Source organism: Mastomys coucha, unplaced genomic scaffold, assembly GCF_008632895.1.
Source record: "Mastomys coucha isolate ucsf_1 unplaced genomic scaffold, UCSF_Mcou_1 pScaffold20, whole genome shotgun sequence".
NCBI lineage: Eukaryota > Metazoa > Chordata > Mammalia > Rodentia > Muridae > Mastomys > Mastomys coucha.
This window is the reverse complement of record NW_022196903.1, coordinates 51,195,188-51,210,436: the sequence shown is the minus strand read 5'-3', so window position 1 is coordinate 51,210,436 and position 15,249 is coordinate 51,195,188. Positions and strand designations below refer to the sequence as shown.

Sequence of the window (15,249 nt, the reverse complement as noted above, 5' to 3'; positions counted from 1 at the left end):
GATATTCTCCAGATCCATCCATTTCCCTAAGAATTTCATAAATTTATTGTTTTTAATAGCTGAGTAGACGTACCACATACCTCCATTGTGTAGACGTACCACAATTTCTGTATCCACTCCTCTGTTGAGGGACATCTGGATTGTTTCCAGGTTCTGGCTATTATCATTTCTTAAGGGCTGTATTGAAGCATGTTCTTTCTACATGACCATAAATAACTTACAGCAGTGTTGTTTGTCCTTCTTTGTGCCTACATCAGAAGCCTTCAAGAAAGTATAGGTACTGGGGACACTTTTCTCAGAATAAAGGTTGTATGCACCTGCATAACACCTCTTACCTCTTGGGATTGGAGCAAAAGACTAAAAACAGATAAATGACAAAAAAAATATGGAACTTTAGGAGTCACCAATAATAGGGTTTTATATGTGCACATTAAACCTCCTTGGTTTATATTTTAAACAAAATGTCTTAGAGAGGAATCTGTATAGTTCTTTGGCAGTTTGTAAGACCAAGTGTTCTTCACCCAGGGACCTAGTGTTAGACTTCAAAAATATCTAACAGTTTCATCAGGGAATTTTATTAACTATGAAATATTGTGGCTTCCTCCTGTGATCTACAATAGCCCTCAAAACAAGCAAGGCAGGGACCTTAGTGTTTCTCATAAGATAATTCTGTCTTTAGTGAGTGAAGCTTACTCTTCTCTTTCAGATACCCATTTCTGCACTTGTCTCATTTGTGGAGGCCCTTGAAGTGGGTTACAGCAAGCACAAAAATCCTTACCATAACCTGATGCATGCAGCTGATGTCACACAGACTGTGCATTACCTCCTTTATAAGACAGGAGTAGCAGTAAGTACAAACAGAGACTCTCATTTGTGTTGAAGGGTGTGATGAGGTGAGCCTGGAGTGAATGTATTGCCTTGTGAACTCCCTATTTCCTAACATCCCCTGATTAGTATGGAGAATCTTGGGACATTCGGAAGTGCTCCCTGATCATTATGGAGAGACTGGGGGTTCTCTGAAGTGCTCCTCTGGTTACTATGGAGAGTGTTGAGGTGTTCTGAAGTGCTCCTCTGATCATTATGGAGAGCCTAGGGGTTCTCTGCAATGTTTTTCCTTGTTCTGGGTCCATTAAAATAGATCATGACCAATTAAAAATATTTACTAGAAGTACATATTTTCACATATAGAAGTGGTCATCTTGACTCATAGCAACTGTCAATTAACAATGATATTCACTGATGCTGAAATTGTATTCAGTAGATTTGTTTACCATTACTCAAACTCATATTTAACTTAAACTACTAGGTCTTTTTCAGAAGCACTTTGGTTATTTACATCCTATGCATTTTTGTTGAGCTAAGTAAGGGTCAGTCTTTACTTTGAATCATTTGAAATGTTATTATGATTCTACATTTGAGATGTCTTTTCTGTAATGTATTTTATTAACTGGCCTGTTCAAGTTGATTGTGCTTTTGACTTCTTAACTTTTTATTTTGTTTCTTTGTTTCTTGTATGTGAGTATGAGAGAGTTCTCATGTGCTACAATAGGCATGTAGATGTCAGAAAACAATTGTAGGAATCAGCTATCTCCTTCTACCTTGCAGAGGCCAGGGGCTGAACTTAGCTTGTAAAGCTCATTGGGAAGTGCCTTTGTCCATTGAATCATCTCCCCAGCCTACTTTGCTTTCTTTACCTCCATATAAGCCACCAATTATAATGTGCATAAATTTCTTGGTAAAAAGAAAACTCCCCAAACAATGAACAAATAAAATAGCTTTCCATGCCTTTCCACATTGAGATTACCTTTAGATAATGTGTGTGTGTGTGTGTGTGTGTGTGTGTGTGTGTGTGTGTGCGTGTGTGTATTGTTTTTTCATGTCTATTTGAACTTGTAATGAGCCAAATTTTTTGATTTTGCACTTGGCACTGGGTTATCTTTTTCTCCTGTGAGGTCCTCTCCTCTGGCTTAGGAACAGTGTGTCCCTTCTCAGTGAGGATCATCTTAGTGTGGCATGGGTTAATGTGACCATGAGTGTTATATGTTTGGTACATGTCTTGTTAACTTGGGTATATTCAGCAACTAGGAATCTGCATCTAACCCAATAAGCTCTCATGTGCTGTCTACACCTTTGAGCACACACAGCAAAAACTGAGCACTGCTCGTGGGTCAGTGATCACAAGTCCAGCCCCACTGTTTGGACTTGAACACAGCTTCTGACTCCACTGGACTATTCTATGGACTTATACCGACTACCTTTCTGTGGATCTCTTAGAAAAAGTAAAAAAAATAAAAATAAAAAATAAAACAAAAACAAAAAAACAAAATAAAACAAAAAAACAAAAAACCACTAGTAATAGGACTGGCACTCATAGCTCCTTTAGCATGATACCTTTCAATTGCTGGTAGCTCATTGGATATGCACACTATTGACGGCCTGGAACATTTGTGAATGTTTTCAAAGTGGAAACAAACAAAGATTTGAACCTCTTGACTTACATGATTTTCTGGGTCAAGAGAATGGCAATCTATTTTCACAGATCTCTTCAAGCCTGTGAAAGTAAAACTTTTGGGGCCTGATAATCGGCCACAACCAATACACATATGTCTTTTCTGGGCAGTGGCTCAGTCTATAGCTCACTGAATTAAATTTGGAATACAGGGGAAGGAGTAGACTTTGGGGCTAGATACACTAGATATAAATCCTTGCTTAATTATTATAGATCTTGTGACCTGTGATAAAACACTTGAGTCTCTGTACCCAGATTTCCTCTCTTCTGAATTTTGAGAAAGATTTTACCTTGAAGATGGCTACAAATAAAGTCTCAAAAACATTGAATGTTTTCTCCCTCAACTTAGAATATATTAATACCAGATTATTATAGAACTTCCCTCAAAGCCATTATCATATTGTAGTTTTTATTAAATGACTCATTTTAGAAAGATACTATTTAAGACGCCATTCCAAAATCAGAGAACTTGTTTGTTGTGATAACAGAGTTTCTACTCAGACCAACAATCACACAAAATGATAATTCCATGACCACATGGAAGAAAACAGGGTATCTACACCCAACCTGACTCATGATGGTGTGGACTGAAGCAGGAGAGCACATGCTAAGTCGGACCTGTGAAGACAGGGACTGACACAGCTGTCCACACTGAGATCCATGACTGAAAAATGTACAATCATGGATAAAGAACTCCAAAACTGAAGAGAGGAAACTGTAAAATTCCAAGGCTCAAACCTTCAGACTCATAAGTTGAAATCAATCTTTCCTCTTTTATCCTGGGTACTTTTCACTGTAATGGAAAGCTAGCACAAGTAACTACTGCACATTGTCTTCTCAAATGTCTATGCAAACATAACTTGCCATGTACAATAAAATACACATTCCTGTAAATCGGTTCTCAGCCTGAGGAAATTTGCTCCTATCCCTGAAAAATAAATCCCCTAAACAACTAATACAGTGGCACAGCTAAACTGGTCTCAGATCTGACTTCTTTTTTTTTTATCAATTACTTTTTAATTTTGTGTGTATAAATGTTTGACTGCATGCCTGGTGCCCATGTAGTAGAGGGTTTCATATTCCCTAGAACCAGTAATAGGGAATAGTAATAGGGAACTGTGAATTGTCATGTGAGTACTTGGAACAGAATCCAGGTCCTCTGCAAAAGTAGCAAGGACTCTTAAACAATAAGCTGATCTCTTTATTCCCCCCGGGTCTGACTTCTGTGGTCATGCACTGAAGTATTTGACCATAATTCTCCAGTTATCTTCGATGAAAGAGAACTCCTCATACCTCATAATCCTCACGGATGTGTACTTGAAGGTAATGTGTAGGCTGAGGCAGAAGCCAAGTAGTGCTCTGAGCTCATCTAGTCAGCATATTCTTAGTACCTATGTGTACAGTATCCCATGGGATATAAATATGAATCAAACAGCTTCATCACCTCTAAAGAAAGATTCTGAAACATTTATGTTAATACAAGTTGCCACTAACTTGTATCAATGGTTTCATGTATGCATGCACAAGTGTGTGTGCAGGGGCATGTGTATGTGTGAGCATGCCGAGGACAGAAGACAACCTCAGGTGTTCTTCACTGGGTCTCACCTGCATTTTCTTTGAGACGGTCTCCTATTGACAATTAGGCTAAACTGGCTGGCCAGTGAGCCCCAGGGATCTGTCTGTCTCTATCTTTCTAGGCTTGGGATCACAGGAACCACACATGGCTTTTCTTGTGGGTGCTAGGAACAGATCTCAGGGCTTTGTGTTTATATCACAAACACTTTATCTACTCATACTTTTTGTTGTTAGAAGATTTACTTTTCATTTTATTTATATGAGTACACTGTAACTGTCTTCAGACACACCAGAAGAGGGCATTAGATCCCATTACAGATGGTTGTGAGCCATCTTGTGGTTGCTGGAAATTGAACTCATGACCTCTGGAAGAGCAGTCAGTGCTTTTAACTGCTGAGCCATCTCTCCAGTCCTACTCATCCTTCTTTTTATGACCTAGCACTTTCTCCTCTCTCTCTCTCTCTCTCTCTCTCTCTCTCTCTCTCTCTCTCTCTCTCTCTCTCTCTGTGTGTGTGTGTGTGTGTGTGGCTGTGTGTGGTATATGCATGAGATGTTTTTCACCTATCTTTTTTGCATTGGTTTGTGAAGGTAGCAATAGAACAATAATGTAAAAATAGAAGCTGCTGTTCACACAACAGAATCACAGTTTACTTAGAGTAATGTATCCTGTAAAAGTAGAAATTGACTCATGTCCATTTCTTTCAGATTTCCTCTGTTGTATATTATTCTTCTCACCTATCCACATACCTAAGCACACAGCTTGCTTTTCAGAGCCACACATGCCACAGTATAAAATATACCACCTCCAGGTGTCCAGACAGCTCTGTCAGTGAATAGTCTTGACAGACGAATTTGAGATATAAGCAAATATCACAGTCAGGTAATCCTGGGACAAAAATGCCTGAGGAATTTAAATTTCTGATTGCTTATATTTTGACTTAAAACCTCTGCATTTACAGTAATTAAGTAGGAAAGGACAAAGAAATTGGAGCCACATTAAAATATGAATCCCAATTTTCCTCAAAATGTTTTCTTCTACTTTTTCCAATTTTACTTTTACCAAGGATGTCATCTGTTTCAACCAAGGAAGTGTTTAGTACTGGTGCAGTGTTGGGAGGCCATGCATAATCTGTTGTTCTATTGACTGTAACTTCTTTTTATCAGTACCTACCATAATTCAGCTCTGAGTCCCATGGCTTCTATCTCCATGCTATTTACACATGCTGTAAGAACCTTTTCATCTTTCCTCTCTATTCAGACAAGTATTCTTCCTAGAGTGTTGGACTGCCTCTGCTACTCTATGGGACATAAACACTACTGCCTGTTGAGTTGGTTTACAGTCTTCATTCACTCTGGCTTTTAATGCCTGATGATTCAGAGCCCCCAGTTTGCACTGATTCCCACTCTGGCCAGGGACTCATTTCATTACTCAAGGTGGACAGGTCTGCTGAAAGCCCTCCTCCACTCTCCCCATCACTGAGGCTCATCTTTGATGTCTGTACTCTGTGAAACTGTTTTATGTCCCTCCCCTTTTCTTCCAGAAATCATTTTCCCCACTTCTTATCCCCAAGCCAGTAAACATACTGATCATTACAAGGCTCTGGCTTTAAAATGAGTTTCAAGAGTTTCAAAAGAACAGTTTAGGTTTTGCTGTGTGCTTGTTTGATCCCTTGCTGTTTGGATTTATTAGAAGCTAAGTGATAACTAAGAATAGCTGATGGTATGTCTGTGTGGGGAAGAAGTGTGCCTGATAATTGTAATGTGGGAATTAATTTTTCGTAGGCTTTCTGCTGCCTGGACTACTAATACTCTGTGATTTGGATTTGCTTAGGTGCTATGCTAATTCCCATCCACCATCATATTTTAAAATATGACATTGATTTTGTATGGCTCAAGAACAAGACTTGTATACAGGGAATAGCTCAAAAGCAGATACATGACAATGGGATGTTAGGGAAGAAAGGCATCAGTGTGGAGAAGTGCAGATGTATAAGCCCATAATTCTAGCACTCAGGAGAAAGAAAGATTTCTCTGAGTTCAGAGCCAGACTAGATGACATAGTGAGTTTTGAGCTATGGTGTGAGACCCTTAATCTAGAAAGAGAAAGAAAGAAAAAAAGAAATGTAATATCTATGGACAATATCAAAAAGAGGTGTGTGATATTAAATGTACATAAATTTATACAAAATTAGAAGAATATAGAATATAAACAAAGGAAATTTAACCTAAAGATTATAGGTGAAAGTTCTGAAGACACATTGTATGGCTTGTCACATGACCAACTATGTGACTTTCAGTGGATCTGCTGGCCTCATTTTCTCAATCTGTACAGTGCTGCCCAGCTAGTTTCTTCATGGATATGTGAAAGATACATGAGTTTCTACATTTCAAAAGAGGAGATGGGGCCTGAGAGATGGCTAGGTGGTAAAGAGCATGGGCTACCCTTCCAGAGGACCAGGTTATTCCCAGCATCTGTATGATGGCTCACAGTCTCTGTAACTCCAGTTTCAGCCAATCTGATGGCCTCTTCTTGCTTCTGCAGGTAGAACATGCATGTGCTGCATAGACACACATGCAGGGAAAGCAACTGTATACATATAGTAAAATTAAATAATTTTTGAAAGATAAGGACATAATAGCAGGGGAAAGACAAAGTAGAAGTCCTAAGGGGAAATGATGGAAAGTAGTAGTAGGTGTATATAATCAAAATACATTGTATAAATGAAATTTTCAAATAATAAAAATAGTATTTTAAAAAGCACCCAAGATAGGTTCTATGGCACTGTGAGCCTTACAGTGAGAAGGTGACAGGGTCCTTGCTATCTGTAGAAAGGCAGTTTTCATTTTTTCTGCAATATCTTACTTATTCCATTCAGTTACTTATTTATTTAGTTGGACAGGGCATCTGCCACTGTGTGTACTGTGTGAAAGGCAGTGGATAACTAGTCCTTGTGGGTCTCAGAGACTGAACTTCTGTCCTTAGGCTTGGCAGCATATGTTATCTGTGTATCTGCAGAGCTTTTACATCTCATTTCAATACATTTTCTCTGTCTCTGTCTCTGTCTCTCTTTCTTTCTTTCCTTCTTTCTTTTTGTTTTCTTTTCATTCCTTGAACCTTGGTTTATAATTTTCAAGGAAATTTTTGAGTATTTAAACAATAAGTTTTTTAGAATTTCATGCTACAAATTACTAGAAATATTTTTTAAAAACTAACTGTCCTCCACCCCTTATTGTTTACCTTAGTAAAGTCATTTTTTTATAGATTGCAATAACTATTGGTAATTTCCTTAGTTAACAACCAAAATTAATAATTATTTGAAAGAAATACTTAAAGTGGAGAGCTACAAAATATGTATGATTATTATGAACCTCTTTGTATGAACATAACTCACTTACATATACCTCATGTACTTATTGTGTTCTCTTTTCTAAGTTCTCTCTTTGTCTCCCACCAGCCCTTTGAAAACTTGACTTCCTTTTGTTTAAAGTGAAGTGGGACCATAAAAATACTTAAAGTACATTAGTTACTCTTCTGATTCTTTAACAAAATACCTCTCCCAGAGTCCACTTAAAGAAGAGCCAGTTTATTTTGGCTTACAGTTCTGGGGGATGAATCCATGAGAGCAGAACAGAGGCCCAGCAGAAAGCCTCAGAGCTGCCAGAAATGGTGCAAGTCTGTAAACTGTTGAAGCTCACCTCCACTGATGTACTTCCTCTAACAAGGCCACTCCTCCAAAACCTTCTCAACAGTGCCCCCAACTGGAGATCAAGAGTGCAAATCAAACTACCACAGGACACAAACTGAGTGGGGATGATAAATTTTCATATCTCTATGTGGATTCACAGTTGTCACATTTGTTTTGACAGCCATGGTGTCAGTAACTATATACCATATTCAACTTGAGTCCTATATAAATGCCAACTTCGTATGTTAGTGTTCATATTTAATTGGTATATATCACATCTGATTAAGAAATTATAATAAATGAAATTAATCAAGAGGGCTTGGAATAGCCATGCTGAATCTGGTCAACATCAATTTAACCAGTGACATAATTAAGCAGAGAATATGACTGGTTGGCTTATGAGACCTGAGGGTTATTCTGCCTATGCTGGGATGCCAGCAAGGGGGACACAGGGCACAAAGGATACATCTGCAAGTCATGGTGTCCATTCAGTGGGACTCAGTTAAGGGAACTTCCAAGAACAGAGTGGTTCTTAAGCCCCTGTGTGCATCAAGATTACCTGGAAGACTTGATAGGGTAAAAATTGCTGAGCCATAATTTATAGATTCTAATCTACTTGGATGAGTAGAACCAGAGAATTTGCTTATATTTGTAAAAGTTCCCAGATGTTGCTAATTCTGTTACTTTTGAGCAGACTTCACAAACTGTTGAGCCAGGGGTTTGAGTGGAATCATGCGTTGAGAACATCAGTTTACACAAGGGAGAACAGTCTTATCCATAAGCCTGTGTCTACCCACCTTGTAGAGGATGTTTCTCCCATGGTCAGACATTAGGGCTTTTTCTTTTTTACTCTTAGTGCTTGCTATTGTGTTAAAAATTTTAATGATGTCTGTGTAGAAAAGAGAGGGCATTGTGTTGAATTTTTCTCAGGGGAAGGGGAGGGTAAGGAAGAGGAAAGGAAAGAGAAATATGAATTTTATTTTAAAGTTGGAGGAATATGTGATAAAGACTTTTAGGGGCTGGCGAGATGGCTCAGCAGGTAAGAGCACTGACTGCTCTTCCAAAGGTCGTGAGTTCAAATCCCAGCAACCACATGGTGGCTCACAATCACGCATAATGAGATCTGATGCCCTCTTCTGGCACGGCTGAAGACAGCTACAGTGTACAATAATAATATACAGTGTATAATAATAAATAAAAAAAAAGGGATAAGAGGATTGCTTGCTACCCCAGCCCCTGCTCTTTTTCTTCTTCCTTCGAGTTCTCGGCCGGCCTCTCTTTTTTTCTCCCTTTCTGTCCTTCTCTGTCTCTTTCCCTCCTTTTTCTGACTCTACCCCTTTTCCAGGTCCCTGCTCCCCTCCCTTCCCACAATAAAGTTCCTTTTATATTAAAAAAAAAAAAAAAAAAGCCGGGCAGTGGTGGCGGCGCACTCCTTTAATCCCAGCACTTGGGAGGCAGAGGCAGGCAGACTTCTGAGTTCGAGGCCAGCCTGGTCTACAAAGTGAGCTCCAGGACAGCCAGGGCTACACAGAGAACCCTGTCTTGAAAAACAAAAAAACAAAACAACAACAACAAAAAGACTTTTAAAGGTTCTTCATGTTGACTGTCACTGCCTTTCTGGAATGTCTCATCAGAGAAATGGTTCTTTCAGTCTCACATGTTGTATTCACACCACAAGTTCACAGGCTCCTCCATGAGGAAAAGCCCACATTAGTTCTATCTGTAAGAAAAGTTGATTAGTGATAGCAAGCAGTTGCAGACTGGAAGGCAGAAGTGTGGGTGGGTTGTACGTGTGCTGAAAGGCTCTGAAGAACAGAGATGATCTGATTGATGTGAATCTCCCTTTCAGAACTGGCTGACAGAGCTGGAGATCTTTGCAATAATCTTCTCAGCTGCCATCCATGACTATGAACATACTGGAACTACCAACAATTTCCACATTCAGACTCGGTGAGGGTTGAAATGTTTGTAAAATAGGTAGGAGGGGGCAGCGATATAATTTTAGATGTCAGTGAGGTAGGTGCCTGTCGTTTTCCTTTTATGTGGTTGCTCTATCTTGAATTTAGAAAAGATTAATTTACAAACAAGATACGAGCCTGCGCAGCTTCCTTAAATACACAGCATTTAAAAAAAAAAAAAAAAAACCCACCTGCCTGCTATTTCTCATATTTTATTCATATCTAAAGTAGATCCTCCTTTCTTCACTATGGTAATGTTTACTCATTATTTATGTATGTTCTGTGCCTACCCTCTTTCTAATAGGTGTGGTACAGGTGCATAAAGCCCCAGGTATCATGCAAATGATGTCACTAAGCTCAGATAATCATTGGAGAGCTGTTATGCTAACAACACTGGTGCCTCCTTACTCTCAGGTCTCTGAGCTTCTGGTTGAGATACTAGTCTCTGCTCTGTATATTCATCTCTTCCCTTCCCTGTGGCATACAGAAGATAATATTTTCTGTGCTGTGGTCAGAAGAGGGAGTGGAAGTAAAGTAAAGGCCATAAGTCACTCTCTTTAGTCCCTGCTGCTTCTCCCCCAAGGAGAGTGATCTTTGGCTGCTGGAAGCATATTTTTGACACCTGTTCCAAGGTCTTTACATTTAGGCAGGTCCCCAGAAGACTGGGGTGAAACTTCACTTGGAGAACAGAGACCACAGTGACTCACACCTGCCTAAGAAAGACGCATTGATAGGGCAATTGCCAGGAGATTGCTTGAAGACCAAGAACAAATCCAGTCAACCCACTGGAAAGCCAGAAAATCATAGGAGGTAAATAGGAGTCTAATGCCACAAGGTAGACATGTTCCAATATCTAACTTTGGAATGAAATTAAAACATTGGCACACTGGTCATCAGCAAAGCTTTGTCCAGTTCACTTGAGCACAAGCAATCCCTGTTTAGAAAACTGTGGGCCAGACAGTTGATAAACAAAAATGTTAAGCCTAGGACTTTGAAGGTAACTAGACTTAGCCCAAGATTTGGTTAACAGTAGGTAGACCTTACCTTCAGGAGTATCAGTCTTGTCAGAAGGACTGTTACTTTCATTACAGTCCTGTGACTTGTTAGTTCTGGGACTCTAAGAAGACACTTCTTATTTGTCGGCATGGTGCCCTCTCTGAGAAAAAATGAACTCTGACAATCCAAGTTTTCATTAAACTGGAGATACTAAAATGATGTACAATCCTGGGTTTTAGTAACACTCCACTACAGAATAACCATTGAATATATATAAAAATTATATTCTTAGCTTTCAACTATTCATCTCTGACATGTCTGTGGAAAAACAATTTAAGATCAAGTTACGGAGGTAGCATGCAGATAGTGAACAGATGATATGTACTTAGAGAATTACAACTAAAATAAATTCACCAGGGGATTCAGTGAATTAAATGCAAATTTAAAGATTAAAGCTATTCTAAAAACCTTAAAGAAGTTTAACACACTGACATTTTCAGAAGTCACTTTTGTGACTGGTGCAAGTAATTGAGGTCTGGCTATAAAACAGGTTTCAGCATGCTCAGGCTGGGCGTCACACATGGCACATCCACATATTGATAGTAAAGTGCCTTACCTGTACCTACTGATAATGTGTGATGTTAGTTTGAGCTTTTGGTGACCCAAATGGCATAGGGACAAGATCATTTCTAAACACAGGAAAGATAGACAGCCCAGCATAACGTGTCAATGTAAGCCAAAGGGACCCCAGCTATGTCCCATGCTGAAGGAGTCTGTGTCTTGGTGTTCAGGTCGGATCCAGCTATCCTGTACAATGACAGGTCTGTACTGGAGAACCACCACTTGAGTGCAGCCTACCGCCTTCTGCAGGAAGATGAAGAGATGAATATTCTAGTCAACCTCTCAAAGGATGACTGGAGGTAATATGAGATGGCAGACCTGGAAACCCCTGGGGGCTGGGGGTGGGGTATAGACAGGGTGTGCTGCTGCTGAAGAAGGAAACCTCACCCCAAGGTTGTACTGCTCTCTCACAGTAAGTGCCCCAAAGCTTGCTAACTTGGCCTTTCACATCTTTATAAAGAGTAGATGTACCACTTCTCTCTTTAGTTTTGTTTTTATATCTTCTTCTTTTCTTTGGATACAATTCTGTCCGAAGCCAATAAGTGATATTCAGTTTCCTTTCTGGCGTGATCTTCAGCTTCCTTTGTCTTTTCTGTCTCCACTTGGGTCAGAGCAGCTGACTTCTGCAGCCTGGAATAAGACAGGCCTGTTTACCTTGAAGCACATCCGCACGCAAACACAGGCAGCCTTGTTTGTTTCTAGCCCTGCATTATTGGTGATTGTGTATAGATAATCAGACCACAAATAATAGGATTAGCTTAAATCATTTGAATATGGTCTCTGATTAATACATTATAAAACCAAGTGATTAAAACCACATGGGTGAATTAATGTAAACACAGTCAAATTAGTCCCTTGAAAATAGTTTAGTGAAGTCTATTTGTATACTCACCATCTATATCTGTGCCTCTTGCCACTGTTATCTCAAAGAAAATGAAATATTAAGGAGACATATAAAGCATCTTGTATTTGAGATATCAGAGCATCTTATTGGAAAATCTTTATATAAACATAGTAATCATGGAAAGCTAAAATAAGAATAGTAAATTCATGGTAGACATGAGGGCAGAAGTAACCATCTCACTAAAGAAACCCATAAAATTACAACCAACAGAACAAGTTAACATTGCTAATACCTAGTTATTTGAAAAGAGAAACAAAATTGATAAGCATCTAACTTGACTGAGTCTAGAGCCTGATTTGGGTAGTGTGGCTAATTTTGCATCAACTCAACTAGGGCACACTGATCCTTAATATTTCTTTGAAAAGTATTCTAGTATTATAGGTCTTTCTATAAGTCTGTTTTTAGTTGAAGCTAACTTATAAATGAGTAGAGTCAATAAAGCAGACTGTCATTCCTAATAGAAGAAGGGCCCATCCAAGGAGCCAATGGTTATACTAAATGTAATAAGGGCTCACTCTTCCCCAGATAAGATCAAATCTGATTCTCCTGGGCTCAAATTGAAACCCCCTTCCTAAATCTTGAGTCTGTTGGCTTTTGACTGGAGTATATCATTGGCCCTAAAGGTCTTCAGTTGACTGTCCCTGATGACCTTGATCTTTTCAACTTTCATAACTATGTAAGTTAATTCCAGGGCTGAGAAACAAAAGAGAACATATGACATCTCCAGATAGATACAGGGCAGCTGTGTAAAGCTAACATCAATTTTCATGGTGAGATGCTGAACACTTCCCACTGAAGACTGGGAACAAGATTAGGATGCCTAATCTTATATTAAATTATATAAAGTGTTTCTGTTAACAAATGAAATCTGACTGTACCTAAAATCTTAAGACTATTAATTCAGCTACTAAAACTGTTAATGAATTGTATAAGGCTACTAAAGATGAAGCTAATGTAAAAACTAATAGACTAGCAGCTAGTCATTAGGAAATTACATTTAAAATTCTTGCACGGGTCAGGAGATAAAGGGTTTCCACACTGAAGTCAGTGTGGAAACGTCTAGGAAAACTAAAAACAGAACAAATATATGATCCATCTCTTACTCCTGAATGTACCCTTAAAGAAATACATGAGAGTAGCACTTAGACACCTGCACAGTAATCTTTCTGTGACCATGTTCACAAGAGTCAAGCTATGATTCATCCTGGACAGCCATCTTGGTGGGGGGCGGGTGCTGAATGCATGTGTACCACAGCACACCATGTTCTCTCCTTCCACCATGCCAATCAAACTCAGGTGACTGGGTGGCAAGTGCATTCAGCCACTAAGCCATCTTGCCAGCCCCTATGGTGGAGTTTTATTTAGCCACAAAGAAGAGTGAATTTATGCCATCCATAGAAAAATAGGTAAACTTACGAACATCATGTTATATCCAATAAACCAAACTCAGAAAAGTAAGTATTGGACTTTTCTCTTGTCTGCAGAATCTAGATTAAATAAGCACACAGATGACATAAAGGTAGAATGATGTCTCTTTCAAGAGAGAAGGGGTGAGGAACGAGATGGAGGGTATAATCTAAGAGTAGTGATACTCATGAACACAGGGCCATACTGAAAGCTATCACTTTGTATACCAATTAAAAGTCATTTAGTGTGAAGGTCAGAGGTCAATGTTAGATGTTCTCCTGTACGGAGCTCTATAGTGCTCCAGCTTTTTTTTTTAAACGTCTTTCCTTGAACCTGTGGAGGTCACTTAGTAGTACTATTTGGACAGGCATCCTTGGGGATCCTCTTGTCCAGATCCCTCTTCCCTCCGGGCTAGGTTACAAACATGTCTTGTTACACCCAGCACACAGGTCCTCAAGCCTGTCTGGCAGGTACTGCATCACTGAGAAACCTCTCTAGATTCTTCAACACTTGATTCTTCACAAAGGTGTTGAGTCAATTCAATGGCGAAAGGAAAGGATTTTCAGCAAATGGTGTTAAGACAAGTGGGTATTTGTGGAAAACAGTAACTTTGACTCTTACCTCAAACCATACTCAAAAATCAACTCAAACTTTCTCATAAAACAGAACACAAAATCTAGGCAGGCTGAAATAGCTCAACTGGGAAAGTTTTAGACTGAAGAGTAGAACATCAAATGTGAAATGGCTCCTTGGTTCAGAATGCAGCTCAGTGATAGGCATCCTGGGTTTGTTCCCAGCACAATATTAACAGTGGCAAGAATATTATAGCAAGGCATAGCAATAACTTCAGGACACGGGGTCTTTTTAGAACACCAAAGGTGAGAAGCATTTTTAAAAAATAATACATTTAACTTAATGAAAATTAAACTGTTTGGAATTGATGTAATTAAACTTTTTGGAACTGATGTAAGCTAAGAAACCGGAAAAGTATGGATACCGTGCATATTCTACTTTGATTTGTATCCAGAAGAATAATGCACCGTGACAATTCAGGAATAAGAATTATTAAATAAAACCCTAATTTTAAAAGTAAAATAATTGAAACACAGCTTCCTAAAAATTGATATTCAAGTGGTAAAAGTACATGAGAGATATTCCCTGATAGTATTTGGCCAGAAAATGCAAATTAACATCACCAAGGCATTCACAGTAGAAGGCTAGAGTTAAAAGCTAACAGAAGGCAAGGGAAAAAACTAGAACTTTAACACACTTGTCAAACGTGATGTTAAACAGTCATTTTGCAAAGGGTTGGCAGATTTTTATACAGTTAAATGCTCAGGAGCCCAACACAGCAGCCATTGTACTTCTGGATATCTGCTCTAAAGCACTGTGGCTATGTCCTTATAGAGACAAGCAACAGATACTCAGACAATTTGCTGTACTCACTCTAAACTAGTGTAGAACAAACCAAATACCCATCAACTGCTAAATGGATGCCCATCTGAGAAGCAAACACTTTAATTCAGATTTCAGCACCACTGTAAATTTCCCTGTAGGTTAATTCTCCAAATGACAGATGGATCATATTCTGTT

General features: G+C 39.0%; 1 protein-coding gene across 8 annotated transcripts in view; it reads left to right on the top strand.

The window, feature by feature from the left end:
* The window catches only part of Pde1c (phosphodiesterase 1C), a 454,206-nt gene that overhangs the window by 362,223 nt on the left and 76,734 nt on the right, over nt 1–15,249 (top strand). For all 8 annotated transcript variants that reach the window (XM_031382002.1, XM_031382005.1, XM_031382004.1 and 5 more), the window contains 3 exons: nt 707–847; nt 9,620–9,720; nt 11,516–11,644. In XM_031382002.1, coding sequence (XP_031237862.1) covers nt 707–847; nt 9,620–9,720; nt 11,516–11,644 — 371 coding nt within the window. The remainder of the gene's footprint in view (nt 1–706; nt 848–9,619; nt 9,721–11,515; nt 11,645–15,249) is intronic.